General features: G+C 34.7%; 1 protein-coding gene across 1 annotated transcript in view; it reads left to right on the top strand.

Annotated features, from left to right (window-relative positions):
- The window catches only part of Octalpha2R (alpha2-adrenergic-like octopamine receptor), a 401,961-nt gene that overhangs the window by 306,906 nt on the left and 68,765 nt on the right, over window positions 1–26,290 (top strand). Inside the window, exon 4 of the mRNA XM_089091151.1 lies at window positions 6,199–6,345. Within this exon, the coding sequence (XP_088947277.1) occupies window positions 6,199–6,345 (147 nt within the window). The remainder of the gene's footprint in view (window positions 1–6,198; window positions 6,346–26,290) is intronic.

Genomic DNA, 26,290 nt, shown 5'->3' with positions numbered 1-26,290 from the left:
TGCTCTGTCTGTTTCATCATAAAAACTGTCTGTTTCATCATAAGTAATATCATCCAATGACAAAATGACGAAAAAGAAGACAAAAAAAGGAAGAATTATAAACAAACATGAAAAAGCAAGAGATACCAGGTCAAACCAATACTTTAGAGAATCTCATATGAAGAAATTGTATAAGTAAAATTCGGGAGAAATAGACAATGTAGTTCTTTAAAACTTGGGACCCTAGACTAATTTAGCTTGTGCCTGGTTATAAATGAATAGCTAGAGTATTTTTAAATGCAGTTCAGTGCGGTAAGGATTTATTCTACATTTTTTTAGATTAGCAGGAAAATGTTATTTCCTGGGAAAATAATCGAAAATAATTGGAGTTTATCAGAATTTAAACCGAATGTTCACCCAAACTCCAGATCAGGTATAGGCCTATATATGCTGTTTAGCTATGCGTTCAAGGACACCTTGAGGCGTAATGACCAGACTCTGATACGATCCTCATCCGATCCTGCCACTGAAATAAAATCTATGGTTTAAAAAACTTAAATACTAGAAAATGCTAGGGATCATATACTTGATATAGTTTATGAAGATTTTGACTAAAATGCTTATTTCTTAGGAAAATCCCAAGGAGTGGCAGTCATGGTCTTGGTACTAATGCTGAAATGGTCTCAGCAAGTTTTCCAACCTCTGAGCCTGTTGGCTACAATATGTTAATATTATTGTTATTAAATCTACAAAGTACCGGGAGACCGGGCTTTGCCTGGGCCCCGGCAGCGGCTGGCTTGTATATATTTGATTCTTTAATCATTTACTAGCATAATTTAAGAAATTCTGCGAAGAATTCAATTCCTGCTTCCTGTTCATGCATCAAAGAATCATCTATTTTACAGGATTTGTTTTCTTCTCGAACTTGTTGTAATTCTCACTATTGCTTTTTTTTTAACCGTAGATTTCATTTATGATTCAATGTAATCAACCCTGTGGCTTTTCTCCTAACTGCAGATTTTGTTGTCCATTATTTTCATTTGGGATTCGTAATGATGCTTGTTGTTGTATGTTTTCCATTCGCAAATCTCATTTGCTCTTCATTATTGTGCATCATTATTTTAGACACTTAGACAGTCACGTCATTTTAGACAGTTTTATAGCCTTTTGCTATAGCTTTTTCGGATTCATTCAAAATCGTTTTCACAAATAAATTATACACAGATACATACATAAATACTCCGTTTCTCGTCTAAATAGAGCATATATATGGGTTACTCTTTTGTTTTAAGTCATGAGGTGTCAAATCAGCAATTTAATTGAGTTAAGAGATTATGAAGTGAATTCAATTCTTCCTTCCTGTTGATGCATCAAAGAGTCTTCCATTCTGTAGGATTTGTTTTTTTCTGTAGCTCGTTGTGATTCTCACTTATGCTTCTCTTCTAACTGCAGATTTCCTTTAGGATACGATGTATTCATTGTGATTCTGGATGTCAAATGTCCTCTAGCCGCAGATCTCGTTTGCGCTTCATTTTTGTGCATCGTTACTTCCAAGTTTTTTTTTTCATACCTTTTACTTTAGCAGTTAGGATTCAATCAAAATCATGTGTAACTTCGCGTCTCTTAGCTCAAGTGAAATTGCTTATTTAACACCTCATTGCTTAAAACAAAAGAATAAGTATAAATGTTTTCTTGAAAAGGGCTCCACATTTTTTTGGAAAATTGGTACCCTGGGATTTTTTGGCCAGAAAAATCATCTAGATAGTTCAGGAGTTAAAAAAAAAAATCGTTTAGAGCTTTATTTTTGCACGTGTCATAGTTAGCCTACTAAATATTAACTCATCCTTCATGTTTTTCATTCACAGTCTTACACACACTAAATTAACACGTTCCTTCATTCCATTTTAATTTTACTTTGTCTTCTAAACAAAAGTTTTGTTGTGCAGTATTTTTGTTAACAATTTAATTTGATTTTTGCTGTTTTTGTCCAACAGTTTGTCATCTTGTGTAATTTTGCATGCGTCATAAATAATAAAAACGATGCGACAACTACTGGGGGAAGAATTACGTTTTTATGATTTTAGATGTATATAAACATGAAGTCACTCACATTTTTTTGTCAAATAAGGCTCTAAACGGTTTTTCTCCAATTCATGACTTATCTAGATTGTTTTTGTTTTTTTTTAGTGCAGAAAATTTCAGGTTATCAATATTGGAAAACAATATGGAGACGTTTTCAAGAAAAAGTTCGTACATAGATACATACACAGTTGCTCGTTTAGAGATACGGAATAATTTCTGTTCGTTTTGAGTTTCAATGTTCCTCCTTACTTTCAGTTAAAAACTTTTTTTTTTCTATTTAATTTCTGATCGTTTTCCAAATAATTCCGGTAAATATGGCTTACCCTTCATGAAATAACCCCCCTCCTAACCTGCTGTGCTCATCTGCTGTGTAAATTTCCTACCACGTAATATACACCCTCCCCCTACATAGAATTTTCCTCCAGACAGTTCCATCCCCGCTAAAAATGTCTCCTTCCTTAAAATTTCTTGCGGACGATTCAGCCTGAAAAATTCTCCTTGGCAAACTTTCATCTGATAAAGACAATAATTTACAATCGTTTTCTCGATCACTCGGGATATCCCCTCCCCTTCCGTAAAAATGTTTTCCCAGAAATCCAAACACACTCAATATAGCCCCCAGATAATTTCCTCGGAACATCTCCACATAAAAAATTGAGTTGGCAAATAGACAGTAAGACAAGTAAAAGGAATTTCGTATAGGAGTTCTGTCAAATTTCACTTGTGTGAAATTTGTTCTGGACAATTCACCTCCGGGATATTTCCTCCCCAAGGAAAATTCTGCCAGTGGAAACTCACCCAAAAACAAAATACCATCCTCCACCTATGAAAAATGTCTGTATACTACCCAATAACAAAGACTATGCGTAAACAATCAGCAAATTTCATAGTTTAAGGGCCGCTCCCGATGGACTGTGGGGGGTCATTTTACCCCTAAGGTCTAAGGATATAGTTATTGGGTTTTTTCAACTATACTGAACAAAATGGCTACATCAAAATTTTGATTGGATAACTTTAGGGACAAAGGAAGTGTGGGGGGGTAGTTGCCCTCCAATTTTTTATCAATCAAAAAAGGCACTAGAACTTTTAATTTCCTTTGAATGCCCCCCTCTTCCAATCATCTAGGACCGCTATTTCAATACGACCAATTATTTCTTCAATTATTTCATCATAATAACATTAAAGAAAATATCAATTGAAACATAAGTAATATCATCCAATGGCTCCATTGCTAGGAAAAATGGAAAAAAAAACAAGCAAAATGCCAACTCATAAGTATCATGAAATGAAGGGAAAAAGAAGACAAAAAAAGGAAGAATTATAGACAACAAGAAAAAGCAAGAGATGCCAGGTCTAACCAATGCTTTAGAGTATCTCATATGAAGAGATTGTATAAGTAAAATTCGGGAGAAATAGAACTTGGGACACTTAAAACTTAAAACTTGGGACACTAGACTAGTTTAGCCTGTACCTGGATATAAATAAATAGTTGGAGTGTTTTTTAAAATGTATTTCAATTCGGTAAGGATTTATTCCACACTCTTTTAGAATAGCAGGAAAATGTCATTTCCTGGAAAATTAATCGAAAAGTATTGGAGTTTATTAGAATTTTAAGGACCGAATTTTCACCCAAACTCCAGATCGGGTATATCAGCTATAGTCAGAACCCATTTTTGCAACAGGTTAAAAACCAGAATTAAAACCTGATTTCACGGATTACGTTGAGCTTGTTGTCTGCTAGAACCACAGTTCATATAATTATCCAGTAAGCTTATCGCAGATCATTTCTGGTCTTCGTTCTTGGTGCGAACAAAAAGCTCCTCCCACTTCTTTCTGCATTAGCGGGTTAGTCTGTTTCCGATTGTTTCCAACAAAGTGCATTATTCGTAATAGCGGGTTTCCACTTGTTTCCGATTAGATCACAGTCTGACTTGTCTACCCGTGAAAAGATCTGATGCCGCCTATGTTTCTATCTGCAAAAACGTTCTCTGGAGCACTCGCACCTTGGTCCGGGTATTTATAATGGGTGAGATAGGGAAAGATCATACTGGATAATTATATAAACTGTGGCTAGAACCGTCCATACCTGCAGTGGCGGAGTAGGCTAAAATTTCTGTACCGGTATCTGAATGTAATATTTTTCAAACAGTTCGTGGTTACGAACTGTAAGTAAGGAGTGACCCGGCTCAATGGTAACCGAAACTCTAAAAAACGGAATTTTGATACCAATAGATACATAAAAAAATCAGATTTTAATCTTGATTTCAAATATATAAGTTTCATCAAGTTTAGTCCTATATGTCAAAAGTTACGCGCCTGAGAAAATTTGCCTGATTTCCGAAAAAAGGGTTAAACACCCATCAGATTCAGCGTATCAGAGAAACCCTACTGCAGAGGTTTCAAGCTCCTATCTGCAAAAAGGTTGAATTTTGTATTTTTTGCCAGAAGAAAGATCACGGATGGGTGTTTATTTGTTTTTTTTTGTTTTTTTTTCGCAGGGATGATCGTATCGACCCAGTGGTCCTAGAATATCGTGAGAGGCCTCATTTGAATGGAAATTAAAAGTTCTATTCCCCTTTTCAGTGACCAAAAAACCGAGGGCAAATAGGCCCCCTCCTACGCTCACTTTTTTCCCAAAGTCACCTGATCAAAATTTTGAGATATCCATTTTGTTCACCATTGCCGAAAATATAATAACTATTTCTTTTAGAATGAATTAATTCCTCAAAGTCCCCGGGGGAAGGGCTGAAAGTTATTAATTTTACCCAATGTTCAAATATAAGTAGTAAGCATGTATAAGGTTTCAACTATTCATGGAATTACACAAGAATATACAGTGTAGTTTGACGTGCACATTGCAAAAAGTGACCAATCCTTTTATATTATATACCTATAAAGTGAACAAACACGTTTTGAGAGTATAATTGAGATTGTATAATGCAAGCAGACTGGTTTTTGAGGCACTTTCATCATAACATTTTTTTTTCTTACCGAAAACTAGAAACTGTCAAATTGCGTAATCAAAGAATGATCTCATCCAAGGAATATCAGTTTCAGCTCGCTATAAACATGCTTTTTTTTGCTATATATATTAAACGAATTGCTCATTTTGTCGCAATTGATTAATAAAAGTTCGAATAAACCTATTAGAATCAACTTGCTCGTTCTAGTTGACAATAAAAGAATTATATTAGTTAGTAAGTATACTTTGTTCGTCGAATTATATAACCTTTTTTATTTTCTATCTCGCATTATGAGTTTTACACAGAATTATCTATCATTTTGAGCTTCAAACAGAAAGGTGAACTCTCTGAAAACATGCGAACTATGCACATGTTTATACCAGCTGTTTTGATTATAAAGCTGTTTTTTCGTGAGATTACATTTCACTGCGCTGTTAATTGAACAAACTTAATGAGACTATCATTGTATGTAAGCGCGTGTATTTACTAAAGGGGGTAATTATTGTAGAGAAAAAAAAGAGGAGGAGTTGGAGGAAGGGGGCGCTCCCTATTAATATTCTGAATAAAATAATAATTAAAAATGTATTTTTTTTTCATGTATCGTATTTGAAATGTTTCTTATGCACCTTTTTCTATGTGTTTGTGGCTCATTCTTGTGGCATTGTTGGGGGAGGGTGTGTGACTGATGCGTCAAAAAACTAGACTTTTATGGCTATATGCATTCATAGTTTAACCGAACTTAAATAATTGGGGTTAAAAATAATGCTAGGAGGGGGAATTCAGCTTTGAAGGATGTGTAAAAATGGTACTTATTTAATATCCAGTAAACATCTGACTTGAAATGCTTCAGATCGTATATTTTTCGCTAGTTTCAAAGCATATGGCCAGGTATAAAGATATCTCGGTAAAATAGCGTTACCAACAATTTCTATTTTTAACTCAATAGAGAGCAATTATCTTCCATGTCATACATAATTGAGACGATCATTGTATGTCCGCGTGTGTATTTACTAAAGGGGTTATTATTGAAGAAAAAAAAAGAGGACTTGGAGGACGGGGTGCCCAACATTAATATTCTGAATAAATTTCAAATGTAGCTAATAGTTGAAATTGCATTTTTTTTTTCATACATCGTATTTAAATATCTAGTGGATAACTAAACATTGATTTTTAGCTCCAGGACTCAGATATTCAGGTGTCAAGTCAAAGACGACCAAAGCTCAATCATGAGACTGGCAGCACTGACGTGATTTTGAGGAGAGAAAGCGTGATTCACTATGCCCCACGAACACTTTGTAGCGAGCTAGCTGTAACTTCTATGGTAAGCACCATTTACCAGATAGCTTAGGGGGTTCAGTTGCACCGGGGGTTCAGTTGTACGGGGGTTTAGTTATACGAGGGTTCAATTATACGGGGGTTCAGTTGCACAGGGGGTTCAGTTGGACGGGGGTTCGGTTATACGAGGAGCTCACTTGCACGGAGGTTCACTTGCACGATGGTTCATTTACACGGGGTTTAGTTAAATGGGGTGGAGTTGCACGGGGGTTGAGTTGCATGAGGGTTCAGTTAAAGAGGGCTCAGTTGCATGAGGGTTCAGATGCACGGGGGTTCAGTTGCTTGGGGTTCAGTTACACGGGGATTCAGTTACAATGGAACCCACACAAAAACAATGGAGCACACACAAAATCCAAATTAGGCCAGTGGCCTATGAGAAATTGTAAAATACTCAAGACAATGAACAAGTCCCAATGGGGCAAGTATTTAGTTAATATAAAGCTAGGAGGGGAAAGTACGAAGTGAGGGGGGTTGTAAAAATGGTACTTATTTAATACTCCGGTAAACATCTGATTTGAAATGCTTCAGGATAAATAGACTATTGCTTTTTTCTGAACTAATCGCAGTTCCTTGACAAATATTTTTTTATTTTACTTTATTGCTATGCCACACCAAACTAGCGAATATACAAAAGCACACACAAAAGCCAAACTAGGCCAGTGGCTTATGATAAATCGTAAAATACCCAAGACAATGAACAAGTCCCAATGGGGCAAGTATTTAGTTAAAATAATACTAGGAGGGGAAATTAAGATTAGAGGGGGTGTAAAAATGGTACTTATTTAATACCCCGGTAAACATCTGACTTGAAATGCTTCAGGATAAATAGACTATTGCTTCTTTCTGAACCAATCGCAGTTCCTTGACAAATATTTTTTTATTTAACTTTATTGCTATGCCACACCAAACTAGCGAATATTTATCGGGGGCTTTTTAGATGTTCAATTTTGTTTCAGTGTAATTAATAATATAAAAAAAAATATGAAATTTAGAATTGGCTAAGCTCTATTTTGGCTACTCTATATGAAGTGTGGGGGCGAGTATTTAGTTAAAATAATGCTAGGAGGGGAATTCAGTTTTGAGGGGGGAGGGGGTGTAAAAATGCTACTTATTTAATACCCCAGTAAACATCTGACTTGAAATTCATCATGAGAAATAGAATATTACTTCTTTTTGAACTTTCTGGGGAGGGTGGGGGAAGTATTTAGTGAATATAATGCTAGGAGGGGAAATTAAGTTTTGAGGGTGGGGTGAAAAATGGATATAGTTTTTTTAACTTTATAAAATAATGGTTATTTCACATAGAAAATAAACCCTTTTTCTATATATTAATGATTTAGCAGCGCCATCAACATCAGGTCATGAAGCATCCATTTTTAGTGGACCTGAACCAATCCTCGCACCACCAATGGAGTTTAGGGATGAGCCTACACTAGTTCTTAATAATATGGAGTGGCATAGAGGTTTTTTAAATGATTGTTTTGGGGACATGGCCAGCCTAGATGATCTAACCTGTGACATTGTCATGGGGGAGGACCCGGAATGGACAGATAGATTTATGAGAGAACATTTAGGTGTTGTTAGTAGTATTAGTGCATCTAAACCGGGTACTCATAAAGAAATTCTGTCACAGGACAATACAGGATGGCTTGATCAGCTATCCCCAAACACCGTGGAAGATATACTAACTAGCCTAGAGGATATCATGCCACGTCCATCCAATACAATTGAACGAAACTGGGGTGGTGCTATTGACAATTCTATGTCACCCCCAACATTCTGGTTAATGATACCGCTAGTACTAATAATGATATAACATCATCACAACTATCCCCACTTCCAGATTTTTTTTCTTTCCAACTCTGCCTTGCACCATACAAAGGTCTACAGCGCAAAATTCGGTGACCCATTTAACTCTCTAGTGTCAGGGGATATAATAACAGATCCCCTGGACATTACCCATGACATTACCGCATGGACATTACCTGGACATTACCGCATTTATCAAATTATGAGGAGGTTTTTCTAGATTGGGTTAATAGAATTCAAACTAAATGTAAAAATTATAACGAGGGGGGTAGCGGGTCAGTGCTTTTATTTATTGAGAGTTTAAACGTTAATATTTGTAGAATTAAAAACGATTTTATTTTAAGAGGTGGTTCTGGGTAGAGGGCTATAGTTTTAAAATATTATTCAGAGTTGGAGAGATATAGGGGTATACAACGAATCTGTTTCGATACGAGGCTACAGTGTTTCAAGCATGCATTTTTAATTGCCGCATATAAACCTCTTCAAAAAGATGCCTCTAAGAAAAAGGTGGACGAATTAGCAGTTAATGGTAGGGAGGGTTCAAAGTCCCCCATAGTAGATTTTAATTGTTTAAATGATCAATTTCTCGTGACATTAAAAGGAATAGATATTTTCGAGCGGGCTACTGCACATTTAAAGATTTGTGTCACGGTGTTGCAGTATGAAACAGAATATGAGGAGGGGCATCGTTCCGATAAGAAGGGCGTATTATTTCCAGTAAGGCCTCCTTCAATTGAATCAGTGGAACATTGGGTGTGGCTTCTATACACGCCACCCACAGAGCCTGATTCAATTGGACATTTTAATCCAATTACCGATATTAGTAGGGTTTTGGGGGAAGATAAAAATGGGTGTGTGTGTTATTACTGTCCAACATGCCTCTCAAGATTTCGCTCTGATTTAAAGTTAAATAATCACATGAAACACTGTAAACGTCATGGATACCAGGCTGTGGAGACGGTAAGTAGATATAGATCTATCTTACGTTTTAAGAATTTCCAGAACACTTTCCTAAAGAGCAGTAAGATCGCTTTGTACTGCTAGGCCTGACTCAAAGACGTGTATGATTCATCAAATCCAAATTATCTTAAAATACATGAAGCCATAGGGGTCTCTTACACTCATGCGCAAAAAGATTCCAATAATATCATGCAAGTGCTGGATGTAGTTGAGTCGTTGGGCGGCGAAGACTTCATGCGCTCGGCATTGGTCAGTGTAATCAAAACAGCGAACGGTGCACAAACTATCCTATGCTCCTATCACCAGAGGACAGATTGGCCATTAAAAATCGTAAAATATGTTGGGTTTGCAAAGAAGAATTTGATGATGGTGTAGGGAATGGAGGGAGGAGGAAGATGATCGACCACAGTCATTAGTGGCAGGAAATTACATCAGGGGTGGGGAGTAACTTTAGAGGGGTAATACATCAGTCGTGCAATTTAAACGTTAGACAGCAATATTTCGTACCTGTTTTTATACACAATTTGAATTACGACTTAAAGTTTGTTCTACCGGCTTTGGCCCGTATTACCAAGGGTGCAGTTGTAGATAACGCATGGATAGATGGTTCTTTCTCATATAATATCATAACCAAATCATCGGAGAAGCTACTGCTGCTAGTATTCATTTGGAAAACAGTTGGCAAGGTTAACAAGTGCCTGAATTAAATCCGTTTTTTACTATTTCAGCTTCTTCCCCAAATCTTTAAGTTGATTGATTCAGGTACAGAAAAGTGACAATTTTGATAGCTTTCCCCTCCTTAAACAGCGCTTCCCCGATGATGAAATGTATGATTTATTAAAATGTATGGGCTTATATGCGTTGTGTAACTACTACTCCGGATCGATGCTAGATGAGTTTCCTGTGCTATACTCCGAAGCTTTTTATAATTCCCTTATTGAGAGCGAGTATGCATATAGTCCCTGCGAAAGTGCTAAGTGAATTTATGCAAAATGCAGGATTAAAAATGGGTGTGATTACTGTAAAATATACTTTGCCAGTGACGTACTCATTCTTCTGGACATTGTGTGCAAAAATACGGATAAAATCTATGGGGAATTTGGGTTGGATTTAGGTTATTATTTTTCCACTCCTCATCTGGTGATGGACTTAATACTTAAAATCAGTAAAGAAAAAATAGGTCTGATTGCCGATGTGGATCAGTATCTGTTTGTAGAGAGCTCAATGAGGGGTGGGTATGTTTTTCACGGGGACTGAATCATGAAAACTGATCTGACCGGACAGCACACCGATGAAAAGTCAGACGCAGTTTTTTTGGATATGAATTCCCTTTGCCCATTGGCAATGTCTCACAACTGTTTGCCGTGTGGCAATTATAAATGGCTTAACAATCCATGTGCTTTGAATTTCCCCAACATTAGTAGCGTTGAGAAGAATGGGGCACAGGGATGGATTTTTGAAATTAACGTTGAAATACCCATGGAAATCCATGACTTGGTAAAAGACTTTGTTTTTTCGTGCATAAGTAGACCGGTGGGTAGGGACTCTCTGAGCCCCTACAATTAATCTTTAGTAGAGGATGGGAGTATGCACTGGGTACCTTCAAAACAAAACTAATTGCTGACCTCAACCCGAAACAGAATATCGTTGTTCATCACGTGCTATTGAAATAGATGGTGTCCAATGGTTTCAAAGTCACTAAGATTCATAGAGCCCTCCAATGTGATCAAAAGCCTTACATGAAAACGTTTGTTGACACCTTTGTTAGTAAGCGTTCATAAGCGAAAACGAGAGTTGAGAAGGAAATCTAAAGACTCATTTGAGTTCAGCCTTCGTTAACAGGTGTGACAGCATACGAAGCAGCACTTAATTTGACATTGTAACAAATTCCAAGATTACGCTCGAATCATTGGTGATTCAAACATAACGTTACTCAAAGTCAAAGACTCTAATTAGGTACTCCTTCATCAGAAAAAAATAAACGTTGTTTTAAATAAAAATATTGCAGGGAGGAGTGCAATAACTGAAATATCTAAAAAACTCCTATTTTCATTTTAACACAATATAGGCAGGGGGCAAGGTTTAATAGAAGGGTAAATCCAGTTTCACTATGGAAATACTAATTTACACTCGTTCATAGTCAAAATCAAAAATTTATGGAATGCCTTTTTAAAGGGCAAGTACAGCAGCTCACGAATGGACTGCAGCAATTGGGATGAATCCCTATACCAGAAGCTAGTGAAACGCCAGGCCCCAAATCAATTGCTAATGTTAAAATCTGAAATGGGTAGTGATCTGATATCCAGTGGTGTGTTTCCTGGGCCGAAGGTATACTGTGTATAAAAGCACAACAAGGATATCAAGCAATTGAGTATGTGGGTACCTAACAACTTTGTAAAAAATGTTTTCGATATGACTGTGTATAGAAAATGTATGGACCTTAGTTTAGTGTAAAGGGTGATAGTCAGTGCGATTTACTCTTTAAAATTTAAAAACTACAGAGTTAGAGTTGAGAAAAACGCCAAGTCGGCCATATCGGACAAAGTCTATGTACTTGAGGATGGTGTGAAGGTACTACCACACTGTCACTATTTAATCTCAGACCGAGTTGAATGTGTAGAATACAGAAAACACCTCGGTCTATAAAAATTTGATTAAATTCTATAAAAAAGTACAAATTGGATGGGAGGTTTTTTTTGGGTGATGGGTATTTTTAAATTCTTTTTTTTTATCACAAACAATTTTCAATGTGTGTGTGTGCAAGGCAGAGCAATTTCCTCACAAATTCCATTATTTAATGCCCCCCTCAGGCCTGCCAAAGCGGCCCCACGGCGCTTCCCGGCCCGTGGTGCTTCCCGGCCGCCGCAGCGGCCGTCCTCAGCCTTCGGCTGCCGCAGCGGCCACCCCTCGGGGGGGGGGGGACCCCATTTCAAATTTAAAACGTTGTAAATAAAAGTGTGATATTATTATTTTAAGTGTGTGAATATTCTAATAAATGTTGTATTTTTTATAAATAAATAAAAAAAGTGTATTTATTAAAGTGTTTTTTTAGTGCTTATGTAAAATATAGATTGCATTTTTTATTATAAATAAATTTAAAAAAACTGTATTTTTTCATGTTTAATTTTTTTCATGTTAAATATAGAATTTATAAAGTGCTATTACTTTTATGTATAATAAAAGAAAAATGATTCTTTATTCTTCTTCTTCTTTTTCTTCTCATTATTCTTGAACGGACTAGTATGGAAATTATTTAGTCATTAGACAACTAAAGTCTACAGTTAGTTGTAGGTGAACTGTTGAAGGTAACATGTATCAATTTAAAACACCATTCAGATCGTTTCTGTGTGTGCCATCAATGTCAGGCAAAACAACACTCTTAACTAAAATAATGAAAAATTGCGATAAAATGTTTGTGGAAAAGCCGAAAAAAATCTACTATTGGTACAGTATTTGGCAGGAGTCATACGATAAAATAAAAGCAATTGGCATATCGGGGTTGGTGCAGATACAATTCATACAGGGACTTGATGTTTTCAGCATTATTGAACGAAACTCTTGGCTGATTATCGACGATCTGGCTGAATCTATTGAACAATGGTTCCAGGAAATGCTACAACTGTTCACTGTTTGCTCTCATCATGAACAGATTTCCGCTACTCTGGTTCTACACAATGTCTTTTACCAGAGAAAACGTATGCAAACACTTGCATTGAACTGCTCTTACTATATCATCTACAGAGTTGTTCGTGATTCTAGCTCGCTAATAGCTCTAAAAAAAACAAATATACCCCGGTCCCCCTAAATTTCTGCTCTCAGCGTCAGGCAACTAACATCAGGCAACTAATAAGCCCTACGGCTATATCCTATTGGATCTAAATCAAAATACACCCGAGGATCTGCGTGTAGTCACAGATATTTTTGACAATGAAATTACAGTATATCTCCCCGTGAACAGTAAAAAGATTTATTAGTCACTATCATGAAATTGAAGAAACTACATGAAAATAGACTTCTATTTTCAGTTATAAGCACTTTAAAACCCTCAGTTATTAAAACCATGATTAAACATGGTACTCACAATGCTTTAATTAATATAACGTCTAAAGTTTATTTAAATGTAACCGAGAACAATACTCAACTGCCAGAGAGAGTTAACCGACAGACAAAGCAACATCATTCCTTTGTACGTACATTGGCCTGTAAAAAGAAAGGAAAGAATTTTAAAAGGAAACGTCTTCTTCAGGCGGGCGGTAGCTTTTTCACACTTTTACTGCCAACAATTGCAGGACTTGTAAACAGTTTTCTCTAGAGAATGGCAAAACCCTATAAATTGACTCCAATAGAACTCGCTCTCTCACCCGTGGAACACTTTGAGGACAATCTGAGTAAATTCATTGACAACCAGAATATTGAGGACGATAAAAACCTGTTTTTACTTCAAGATGCACTTCGCCGAGTGGACAAACATAAGCCCTATCGTGCGAAGGCCATTGCTATTGATCACAAAAAATAATCATCCCCCCAGATTCTGATTCTGCTCCTGCTGCTGTTGGAACACAATTAAAGAAGGAGGAATTGGATTCAATTGTTTTGAAATTTGGAAATCTAATGCCCCACTCATATCAGGAAAAAGTAAACGACTCCTAACATATCTCATGGAAAGCGGTCAAGATCATATTCAAGTTGATAGCAATGAGAAGGGGATTATAATTCAGGACAAGAGCTATAATCTACTTGATTTAATCTATGATATGGTTACAAATTGTAAAGGACTATTATCATTTGACGCTCATCTATACAACTTTCTAAATACATTCAACTTCCCAAAACGCCTTATTACCAAAAGGCAAATACTAAAAAAATTAAATGAACACGCACCATTATCCAAGGTAATAAAATATGAACATGAAGAAGAAGAAGATTTTAAATCAATCTTTTATCAATCTTTGATTTTCAATCAATCTAAATTGAAAACGCTAGTTCGTTATTATTTCTATGGATCAAAATATCTAGTAACTGTAACTTATTCTCTGTTTCCTTTTCAATTGTAAAAATTAATTCTCCTCTAAGATTATTTAAATGTTCCGAAAAAGCTTCAATTTGTGATTCCCCGTAATTCCAAATAACTAAAATATCATCCATATATCTGCCCCAAAATTTAGGTTTTAAAAAATATGTTTCTATAGCTAAATTTTTTACATACTCTACATAAATATTTGCTAACAACGGACATAAAGGCCCTCCCATTGCCAATCCCCTAGTTTGATGATAAAAATTATCTCTAAACGTGAAGTAATTAGTATACCTGCTTGTTATTCTGACTAAATTTAATACAGTTTTCAGTTAAATTCCGAAGATAATTCTTCTATCTCATTTTTACGTTCCTCAAGTTTTTTGGATAAAATACTAAACGATTTATCGAAAGGAATATACGTATACATGGATTTTATATCAAAACTGAACAATCTAGATTCTTCTGTACTAATACCCCCATATATTATCTTTTTTATTTCTATAATTTCCCTGAAGCTTTGTAAAAGTCCTTCAGACGTATCTACTATTTTTGTTTGATCAAATAAAATACTGTGATGAGGAAAATTATACTAATACCCCCATATATTATCTTTTTTATTTTTTCTATAATTTCCCTGAAGCTTTGTAAAAGTCCTACAGACGTATCTACTAGTTTTGTTTGATCAAATAAAATACTGTGATGAGGAAAATTCACGTTTAGAGATAATTTTTACCATCAAATTAGGGGATTGGCAATGGGAGGGCCTTTAAGTTCTTTTTTAGCAAATATTTATGTAGAGTATGTAGAAAATTTAGCTATAGAAACATATTTTTTAAAACCTAAATTTTGGGGTAGATATATAGATGATATTTTAGTTATTTGGAATTACTGGGAATCACAAATTGAAGGTTTTTTTGAACGTTTAAATAATCTGGGAGAAGAATTAATTTTTACAATTGAAAAGGAAACAGAAAACAAGTTACCGTTTCTAGATATTTTGATCCATAGAAATAATAACAAACTAGCGTTTTCAATTTACCGTAAACCGACTACTAACAACTGTTATTTGTCTTTCGCGTTAAATCATCTAATCCGTGTGCAAAGGGACTCGGTATTTCGTCTGATGACTTTGCCTTAAAATTAGTATTAACAGATTGTATGACAAATTAACTAATTTTTATTAAGAACTTTTTAGTAGATAATGGCCATACGGAAAATATGATTTCTCCGGTAAATGAAAAAAGGAAAAAAAAGTTGACGGAACCAAAAATATTAGAAGAAGATGGGTCAAATCAAGAAACAAATTACATAACTTTGTCTTGTATCCCAATATTATCACAAAAATTAAGAAGAGAATTTAAAAAAACATAATATAAATACAGCATTTAAATCAGGACAAAATATAAGCTCGTTGTTAAATAAAGGGAAAGACAAGGTACCGAGAAATTTGCAAATAGGAGTATACAAAATTCCATGCTCTTGTGGTAAATTTTATGTGGGAAGAACACAACAGATTTTAGAAAATAGGCTACAGCAACACAAGAATGCAATAGATTGCGCTCTAAAACAAAACAAAACACCAGAAACGTTTGAGTCAGCTGTTGCAGAACATCTTTATAATTTTCCTCATCTCAGTATTTTATTTGATCAAACAAAAATAGTAGATACGTCTGTAAGACTTTTACAAAGCTTCAGGGAAATTATAGAAATAAAAAATATAATATATGGGGGTTATAGTATCAATAGAGATGAAGGGGATTTTAGGATTAATTCGATTTATAATAGTTTAATTAAAAAGCAGGTAAAATTTTCAACCAATACTATTTTTGATAATAGTTCGGATACGAATGATGACCTTGCGGACAAAGGTCAGACTGGGTTAAATGCTGGGAAAAGTAAACGAACTGCAGTAATCCTCTCTACAATGATTTGATTAAGACAAGTGATTTTTGGATGAAACTCTCCCCAACCATCAAATTTGACGGTGCATATGAAGTGGCTCTTGTCGACTGTATTCTCAAAAATACCTATGACATCCTGAGAAAGGATCGTGTGTATGATATAAAAGTTGTACCTTTCGATTGGTCACTCTTTGTCGAGTATGAATGGGTTGAAGCACTTAAATCTAGCGAATATCCACATGTTAAGTTGAAATATATTGAATATGATGATATGACAGATTTGTGTCGTACAATCAATAGAAAAATCTCATATCGTAGGGATGGTACATTCCATTTTAATTATTTAATGGAAAACGATAGGATTTACATTACCTCACCTGATGACACTGAAATAATTATTGTCAATGATAATCTGAGAGACGTTCTTGGCTTTAAACAGAATTTGATCAATGGGAAAAACACTGGCACCGTTTACAAGATGGATCAAGTTATTTTTGCTGATTATCCACCTGGTTTCGCCTCGGACACTTGCATATTTCTCTATGCATCTTTAGTGGAAACATCGAGAGTTGGTAATTCAAATGTCCTCCTCCTACGTGTGCTTGAACGAAAAACAACCCATGAACTTGTTCATCACTATAATACGAAGCATCTTCAGTATGTTCCTTTAAACACTTTGGAACTCTGGAATTTGGAACTCTGAAAAGAACACTAAGTTAACACTAAGAAGTGAATTGGGTGATCCTCTAGCAATAACAAAAGGTTTAGCAGTGATTACATGTCATTTTCGACCCATTGTCGACGACACCAGCACCACCTAAAATGAACAATAGAAGAATTCCATTTGTCTGTCCCGATATCGATTGCTATGTTGGTGCTCTGAGTCCACGTCAAATAGGTCATGGATTGGACTACTACAAGGGGCGTACTACAATGTCTGGCTATGGTCTTGGTAGCTGGTTCGCTAGGCTATTTCGTTCTGCACTACCCCTTGCCAGAAAATATCTTGTACCTGCTGCATCAAATTTTGCTGCCTCAATACTACAGGACTGGGGGTCGGGTAAGAATTTCAAGGAGAGTGTTCTGGAAAATATTAGATCTTCAGCAAGAGCCGTTGGTGAGGATTTACAATATCAACAAAATGGGAAGGGATTGAAAAAGATGCGTGTGTTTCATTCACTCATCAGTCTCCATCCAGGCGGGAAGCGAAGGACATCAACAAGGACTTTGAGGTATAAAACGGCGAAGACCAATAAGAAGAAGAAAAATAAAAAGATTGTTAGATCAAAGAAGGATTTCTTCTCTTAATATGACTTATCTCCCCCACAAGGAATCAAATCCATCAATCAGTTCCTCATTGAATCTATTCAGTGCTGAAAATGTTGATGTCAGTGTCAAGTATGGCTACTATGAACAACTTCAACCCCAACAACCCCTCTCGGAAAATATACACTTTCAAATATTTTCCAATGAAGATTGTTTCATTGATTTGTCATCGATATTTATTGATTTAAATTTTTCGGTAAAAAAAATGTAAGATAATACAACTGCAACTGTTGCCGATGGTCTATCCTGCGAAAACTGTATTCTACACAACCTGTTCAAACAAATTAATGTATTTATTAATGGAACATTGGTGAGCACTAGCAATAACTTATCCAACTATGCAAGCTACATACAATTTATGATGATGACACCAAATGCATACAAGGAGTGGGGAGGACAATCATTGGGCTATGAATATCGATCAGGTGTTGATACTGACGGTGAGTTGACTACTGCAGTGACACAGGAGTATCATTTAGTTGGAAAATTAAATCATGAGATATTCAATATATCCCAAAGGTTACCCCCCAATATCAAGATTGACATGAAGTTGCAAATAGCCCCGTCGAATTTCATTTTGAGAAAAACACTTCCTGCAGCAACCGATGCAAATGTCATTATCACATCGGCAATTCTCCACGTCCGGAAACAACAAGTTATGAGCTCTGTTGCATTGGCAGTGGAAAAGCTAAGAGCCAATGGTAACAACATTAAACTTCTTGTCCCCCATACGATCACCAATCAACGTCACATTGCCTTCGGCTCTCGTAGCTATACCGATTCATCATTTATCAATGGAGAAATCCCATAAAAATTGGCTTTGGCCCTTGTGAAGAGTGGCAATGCCATTCCATCCTGGACTGAATCCCCCCATGATTTCAATTTTTTCGGTCTATCTAGTCTTGTGTGCAAAGTGAATGGTATTCCACTGTACACTCTATCATTTGACAAAAAATCCTATAGAACTCTGTATGAGTTGACCATGCAATCCCTAGACCATGACTCCCAACTATTTGAAAATGGAATAACCGATTCAATGTTTTCAAAAAATCATGGCGTAATTGTTTTGTACTTGTCAGGGACCCAGGATATGAGCATAGTACGAACAGGAATGTACGTTTAGAGTGCACATTTGCCGTTGCTTTGACTGAGAGTATCATGCTAATATCATTGAGTCAATTTGAAACCTATTGGGAAATCACACCCAACGCCAGTGTTCTACTAGACCTAGCACCGTGAACACAAACCAAATAATCAACGTATTTAGTATGGATCCATACAGGTTCCAGTACAAGTCCTAATTCATACCACCGGACTTCATTAAAAAAATTTCATGTTTTAACTATGTCCTTATCATTGTTAATAACAGTCCATCGTCTTTGAAGACTGGCTTCTGCCTATGCATCTTTCAAACAGTGAAGAATATTGCATTTTTTGATCCTCTTTGCCTGTCGTATAAATTCTACACTCCACACATCAGCAACTTTATTGAAAGCAGTGGAAAAACTATTATTGAAAATCAACCAAAAGTACAGAATTTAACGACTAAGACGTTTGGCTTTTATGCACTACTCTTTTTCATGTTCAGATGTCGTCGCTATACCTACAAGCAGTTTCTCGACATTTACGTTGACTTACCTCGATTGAACGACTTTCTAGTGCAAAATATACTTACAAACGTGTTTAATATTGATTTTAGTGCCCTACGACAAAAATGTTCTAAAAATGTATTTTAAATTGTTTATTAATAAATGAAAAATTTATATACATAATAAAAACGACTTTCCAACTGTTTAAATTCTATCTTCTACTGGGAACAGGTACTTATCAATAAAAAATAATGCAGATACATTATCCGAATTCACAGTAAGTTGATCCTGATGTGCTACGATGTCAGGGACGCATTTTGTACAGTAGAATGTAACTTCACTCTTATCATATCTCTTTGTATAGTTTTTGATACTATTCTCATTCATTTTATAGAATTCACATGTTTCAATTTGCTTATTTGAAGCAATGTCAAAAACAGTGTCCTCAAGTGGCGAATCACATTCCGTCACAGCCAAATAAAAATCAGTGGGCTTATAATATTAGTAGCAATTGTCTTCACAACGATGACGTAGAAACCAAATTCTTTTGTTGTTCCAACAGTTGAATCGCTGACCTGGCTCCTCCTCCCGGAACAATCTAAAACCACGACGATACCAATCTCGTAGCAGTAAACTAAAATCACGCTTAGGATTCTTTCCAATCATACCAGGATATGTATTCTCCCACTGATTACATTTATCATAGTGGCAATTGGAGCATAGGTGCCCTCTAGGATGAGAGTCATGCACCTCTTCAAGACAGGTATTACAACCTTTAATTTGTACAGCATATCTTCTATGCAGTTTACATTTTTGCATAATCTGCACTTTTCATCATACTCATCAATCATGGTGCGATTCTCACATGATGACCAGCTGCCCAGTGTGTACATGCATAGTGGACATATATGTAACATTTTTTCATGTGTTGACACTCTCAGTGTCACAATGAAAATGAGCTACCAACAACAAATTGAGTGGGATAGAGTGAGAGGAGTAAATCATCCTTTGAACACCATCTTTCTCATGAAAAAAAGTCCTAAATTTCTTAGCTGGGGTTTAAAAGCATATCCGCAATATCATTTTACAAAGTCGTGATTAATATGTCAATAAATTGTGTAAATACATTTGGACCACAACGTAAAAGCTTCATGCAATAGTCTAATGATGGAGAATCAGTTTTCATTATATCGACATGCATTCCCAGAGAAATTATCTTCCTTTAAATAGATAGTTCTAGAAAATCATCATCTAGAATCAAACGTTTTTCCATAAACATAAGATTCCCCATGATTCGCTCTTTCTCAAATCTATCCATTTTTTAGAGTCCTAACACTCTCACAACCAACTTCAGACTAACCAGAATTTTTTTCTACTCTAAAAATAAACGCTATTCTACTATAGAAAGAAAAATATATTTGATTTAGAAACAATTTATTTAGCTTAATTACAACAATAATAATCACTGATTCAATTTGTTTTCATCAATATATTTCACTAGTGCATCTAATGCTTCCCGAAGTCTATTTATATGTACAATATTCAGTTTCACATCAAAATATATTTGCCCTTCCATTCTAAGTTTGCTCAAGGATGTCACATATCTAGTGTACAGGTCTTCCCATTCATGAACTAGTCTACAGCCTTCTGCAATTTTCACAGCAGCATTTGATAGTTGTTTATCTTTGCTGCTGCCGACTCCATCAGTAACCTCTAATAGTTTAAACGCTCCACTCATTTTCTTCACTAATATCCTCTCAAATAAACTATTCTCTCTGAATTCAATTCTCTTACTAATATGAATTGCAATGAAAATCACTCCTTTTATTCGGATCCAATTACTAATCAAGTTATCGTATATGGAGTAACCTCCGCTCTTTCTGATTGGCCCTAAAAAATGGGTGTTGCCTCAGAAACTAGTCTGCTTGCGATATATAATCTCAATTATACCCTCAAAACGTGTTTTTTCACTTTATAAGTATATAATATAAAAGGTTTGGTCGCTTTTTGCAATGTGCACGTCAAACTGCACTGTATATTCTTGTGTAATTCCATGTATAGTTGAAACCTTATACATGCTTACTACTCATATAGTGTCGGTTATTGGGCAGTATACAGACGTTTAAGGGGGAATTTTTTCTGGCTGTGGGGGGGGGTTGGGGGTTATGTGGGAGGATATTTACATGGAGGAAGTTTTCATGGGGGAAGGGACATTACTATGAAGGGGGTTGCCGGATTTCCCAGCATTATTTAAAAAAAGGATCAGAAACTAAATAAAAAAAAACGTTTTTCAGCTGAAAGTAAGAAGCCATAAAAACTTAAAAAGAAAAGAAATTATTACGTATCTGATTGGGACCGCCCCCTAGTCAATACCCCGCTCTTTAAGCCGAAGATTTTTTAGTACATTCATAAGAGCTATTCATTCTAATTAACGGCCTTTGTGATTAAGGGGTTATTTTTAAAGAATTGGAACAAAATTCGAACTTTAGCGTAAAGAGCGAGGTATTGACTAGGAGATGATTCCCCCAATATACGTATTAAAAATATATGAATATAGAAGTTCGTTACGTAAGTTAATTCTTAAGTTACGTATATTTATTACAAATAAAAATGTTCGTAAATAAAATTAAACAACTTTCGAGAAAGTCATTTTTAAATTAAATAAAAAACAAGTTTTTTTACTCTTTTTTTACAAGTTTTTTTTTTAATTTCAAAAGAGCTATTTGTTCTAATTAAACAGCCTTTGGTATTCAGGGGTCATCCTTAAAGAATTGGAACAAGATTCGAACTTAAGCGTAAAAAGTGATGTATTGACAAGGGGGCAACCCTCATACTACGTATATGAGGAAGTTCGACCCCTCGTCAATGGCTCGCTCTTGACGCTAAAGTTCAAATTTTGTTAAATAATGGCCGGCATAAGCAAGGATTTGTTTGTCTTATTATCTGGCCAATCTTAGCATGTAATGCTAAGTTCTTACTTAAGAAGCTTAATAACTGCGATTTTTATGTGATAATAAACCAAGTATATTGTACTTCTTCGGCTTGTGGTTTTTATTAAATAAATAAAATTAAATTTTTCCCAACTGAAAGTAAGGAATAATATTAAAACTTAACACGAACATAAATTCTTACGTATGTCTTTTAAAGATCTTTTCTTTCAATCATTTCAGTCATTTGAGAATTGCTCAACTTGTGACTTTCATTTTCATAAAAATAATTTGGACCTCTTTGACTGTTTCGTTACTATGCCTCCACAAAGCACCACAAATATCGCTAATTTAAGCTACGTGGGAGAATCTTTCCATGGAGAAATTTTGCGTGGGGGAAGAAAATCCATGTAAGGGTGAGCTGGATATCCCGACTTATTTAAAAAACGACCAGCAATTGAATGAAAAATAAGTTTTTTTTTCAACTGAAAGTAAGAAGCAACATTTAAAATTAAAAAACAGAAAATATTACGCGTATGAGATGGGTTGCCTCTCCTCAATAGCTCGCTCTTGCGCTAACGTTTCTTTTTTAACTTTTAAAACAGGTTATTATTCTAATTAAACAGCGTGATTCAGGATTCATCAGATAATAAAGCAAAGGCCATATGGCTCAATTTTAAAGAATAAATTAAAGATTAAAGAATAAATGAACCCCAAAACGAAAAGAAATTAAAAAAACAATCATAGCAAAAACATACAACAAGTAATAATATAAATAGATAAATACATCTTAAAGCGAGTAATGCTTAAATGGAATATGCAAATCAAGCTTAAAACGAAAAAAAAATATTTTGCTATTGAATTATAAATGAAACTAAAAACGAACAGAAATTAAACAAATAATCAATGCAAACAAACATACAATAGATATTAATGTAAATGAATAAATAAATCCTAAAACGAGTGAAACTTAAATTGAATATGCGAATCAAGCTTGAAACGAACAAACCTCACTGCAAAAAAGAGTTTGGATATCGCATCCTTCTCTCACTGCAATAGTCTAAAACCTACTACATCATTGGCGCTTTACTGAAAACTATACGTGTCTTGAACAGTCTTGGAAAGTATAAACAAAATCAAATTAAATATTTGACATATAACGATATTAATTGTTAAAATATCTATCAGTTCAAGACTTTATTTCAAATAACTTTATTTTCATTTTCAATGCTGTAAGAACTGGAAAAGAAAATATTTGTAATATAATTCGTTTTCAGTGAAGCGCCAATGACGCAGTATTTTGGTTTTTACAGTTAAGGAAGAGGGCAGTATCCAAACTCTTGTTTGTAGTGAAACTATATTCGTCTTGAACAATTTTAGAAAGAATTAATAAATGAAACTGAATATTTGATGTACAATAATATAAATTGCTAAAAGCTCATCAGTTCAAAATTTTACTGTAATTTTAATGTTTATTTTCAATATTAAGTACAAAAGAAAATATTTCTAATAAAATTCGTTTTCTGTAAAGCGCCAATGTCGCAGTAGGTTTTGGACTTTTACAGTGAGAAAAGGAGGCGATACCCAAACTCTTGTTTGTAATGATTTTTGTTCGTTTCAAGCTTGATTTGCATATTCAATTAAAGTTTAACTCGTTTTAAGATTTATTTATTCATTTACATTGATATCTATTGTATGTTTGTTTGCATTAATTCTTTATTGAATTTCTGTTCGTTTTGAGTTTCATTTATAATTCAATAGCAAAATATTTTTTTTTTTCGTTTTAGCTTGATTTGCATCTTCAATTTAAGCATTACTCGCTTTAAGATATATTTTTTCACTTATATTATTACTTGTTGCATGTTTTTTGCTATGATTATTTATTAAATTTCTGTTCGTTTTGAGTTTCATTTATTCTTTAATAGTGATTTCTGGTCGTTTTGAGTTTGAATTTTAACCGGGATTTGTATCTGCTGATCTTAAGTTTAAAATGGCTTTTACTTTTCGTTGAAAAACGTCTTTTTCGAATTTTTTTTTTTAAATTATTCTTAAACAACAGGAACAAAAATCAAACTTAGGTTATCATCAGGTTATTATTAGTTTAAAAAAAGTAAAATTATTATCCAAATTTCGTTTTAATCGTTCATTTATGGTGAGCCGAATTCGAACCTGCATTAGTTGCAAAACGATCAGAAATTAAATACAAAAAAAAAGTTTTTTTTTTAACTGAAAGCACAGAGCAGCATTAAAACTTAAAACGAACAGAAATATTTCGATATATGTAAAGGGGTTATCCCCTTCTCAACGCCTCACTCTTTACGCTAAAGTTTTTATTGTTTTAAAACAATAAAAACAACCTCACCTTTCATATACGGAATAATTTCTGTTGGTTTTAAATTTTAATGTCGCTCCTTATTTTCAGTTAAAAAACTTTTTTTTTTATTTAATTCTAAAAAGAAAAGCCTATTGCCTACACATAACATTTGTCATTGGGTAGTAAACAGACATTGTTTGGGAGGCAGATTTTCTCTGGGAGAATTTTCAGTGGTGGGATGTGGGGGATGTCCCCTCTTAAATACTTCACTCTTTACGTTAAAGTGTGATTTTGTATCCCAAACCTTTACGAACAAAAAGTGAAACACAAGGTTCGTTCAATAAGAATAAGGTAACTTTTTTAGCATTTTAAATAACGTTAGCGTGAAGAGTGAAGTATTATGGAAGTGTATCCTCCCCATATCGTAATTATCTCTGTTTATTTAAGTTCTAATGTTGATCCTTACTTTCAGTTGAAAAAAACCTGTTTCGTTTGTTTAATCAAACAGTTCGTGGTCATTATTTAAAAAAAAAAAAATCAGAAATTAAATATAAAAAGCCAGTTTTTCAACTGAAAGTAAGGAGCAACATCAAAACTTAAAACAAACAAAAAAATATTAGCTATATGATTGGTTTCACCTTCTAGTCAATGCCTCGCTCTTTAAGCCAAAGATTTTTTTAGTACTTTCATAAGAGCTATTTATTCTAATTAACGGCCTTTGAGATTAAGGGTCATTTTTAAAGAATTGGAACAAAATTCGAACTTTAGCTTACAGAGCAAGGTATTGACTAGGGGGAGAACCCTCTAATATACGTATTAAAAATATATGAATATAGAAGTTTGTTACGTAAGTTAATTCGTAAGTTACGTATATTTATTACTAATAAAAACGTTTGTAAATAATATTAAACAAGTTTCGAGAAAGCCATTTAACCAAATAAAAGTAAAATTAATATGCAAATTTCGTTTTAATTATTCATGCACGGTGAGCCAAAATGAAAACCTGCATTAATTCAAAAACGTTCACAAAAGAAATAAGAAAAACAAGTTTTTTTTTAATTGAAAGTAAGGAACGACGTTAAAACTTAAAACGAACAGTAATTATTCTGTATGTGAAAGGGGATGTCCCCTCCTCAACGCCTTGCTCTTTACTATAAAGTTTGACTCTGTCTCACAACTTTATTCTTTAAAACAATAAAAAACTTTAGCGTAAAGAGCGATGCGTTGAGGAGGGGACAGCCCCTGTCATATACGGAATAATTTCTGTTCGTTTTAAGTTTTAATGTCGCTCCTTACTTTCAGTTTAAAAAACTTGTTTTTTTTTATTTAATTTCTTATCGTTTTTTAGTTAATGCAGCTTTTATTTTGATAGGCAAAATTCCACATTTTTGCAGATAGGAGTATGAAGCTTCTTTAATAATGTTCTTTGATAAGCTGAATCTGATGGTGTGGTTTTCGTCATAGTTAATTAAAAAAATTTGCAATTAAAACAACATTTTATTATTAAAAAAAAATTGAGTTGTGAGAAAGTCAAACTTTAGCGTAAAGAGCGAGGCGTTGAGGAGAGGACAGCCCCTGTCATATACGGAATAATTTCTGTTCGTTTTAAGTTTTAATGTTGCTCCTTACTTTCAGTTTAAAAAACTTGTTTTTTTTATTTAATCACTCAAAGGCACAAACAATTCTCAGGGGAAAACATTGAAATGTCGCTGATTTCACGCTTTGGATGCGTGAGGTAATAGCATATAGGCAGTTTATTGCCTTTGCATCCACTTTGTCAACGTAGCGTTAATCAGCGATATGAGGATAGAATGTGACTTAAATTATGCTAATAATGTACAAAATTTTCTTAAGGTTCTGGTTATCACTGATGTACTTGCTATTTAGCTATGCATTCAAGAATACTTTGAGGCGTGATGACAAACTCACTCCGATACCATCCTCATCCGTTCCTGCCCCTGAGATAAATTCTATGGGTTAAAAACCTTAAAATACTAGAAAATGATAGGGTTCATATGCAACTGACCCCTAAAGATCGGTTGCATATGAACCATGGGGAAAAATCATCCCTGGGGAAAAAAACACGCT

The sequence above is a fragment of the Artemia sp. Qi Xiang Cuo genome, chromosome 6, assembly GCF_049724085.1.
Source record: "Artemia sp. Qi Xiang Cuo chromosome 6, ASM4972408v1, whole genome shotgun sequence".
Taxonomy (NCBI): Eukaryota; Metazoa; Arthropoda; class Branchiopoda; order Anostraca; family Artemiidae; genus Artemia; species Artemia sp. Qi Xiang Cuo.
This window is presented reverse-complemented; position numbering and strand designations above follow the sequence as displayed.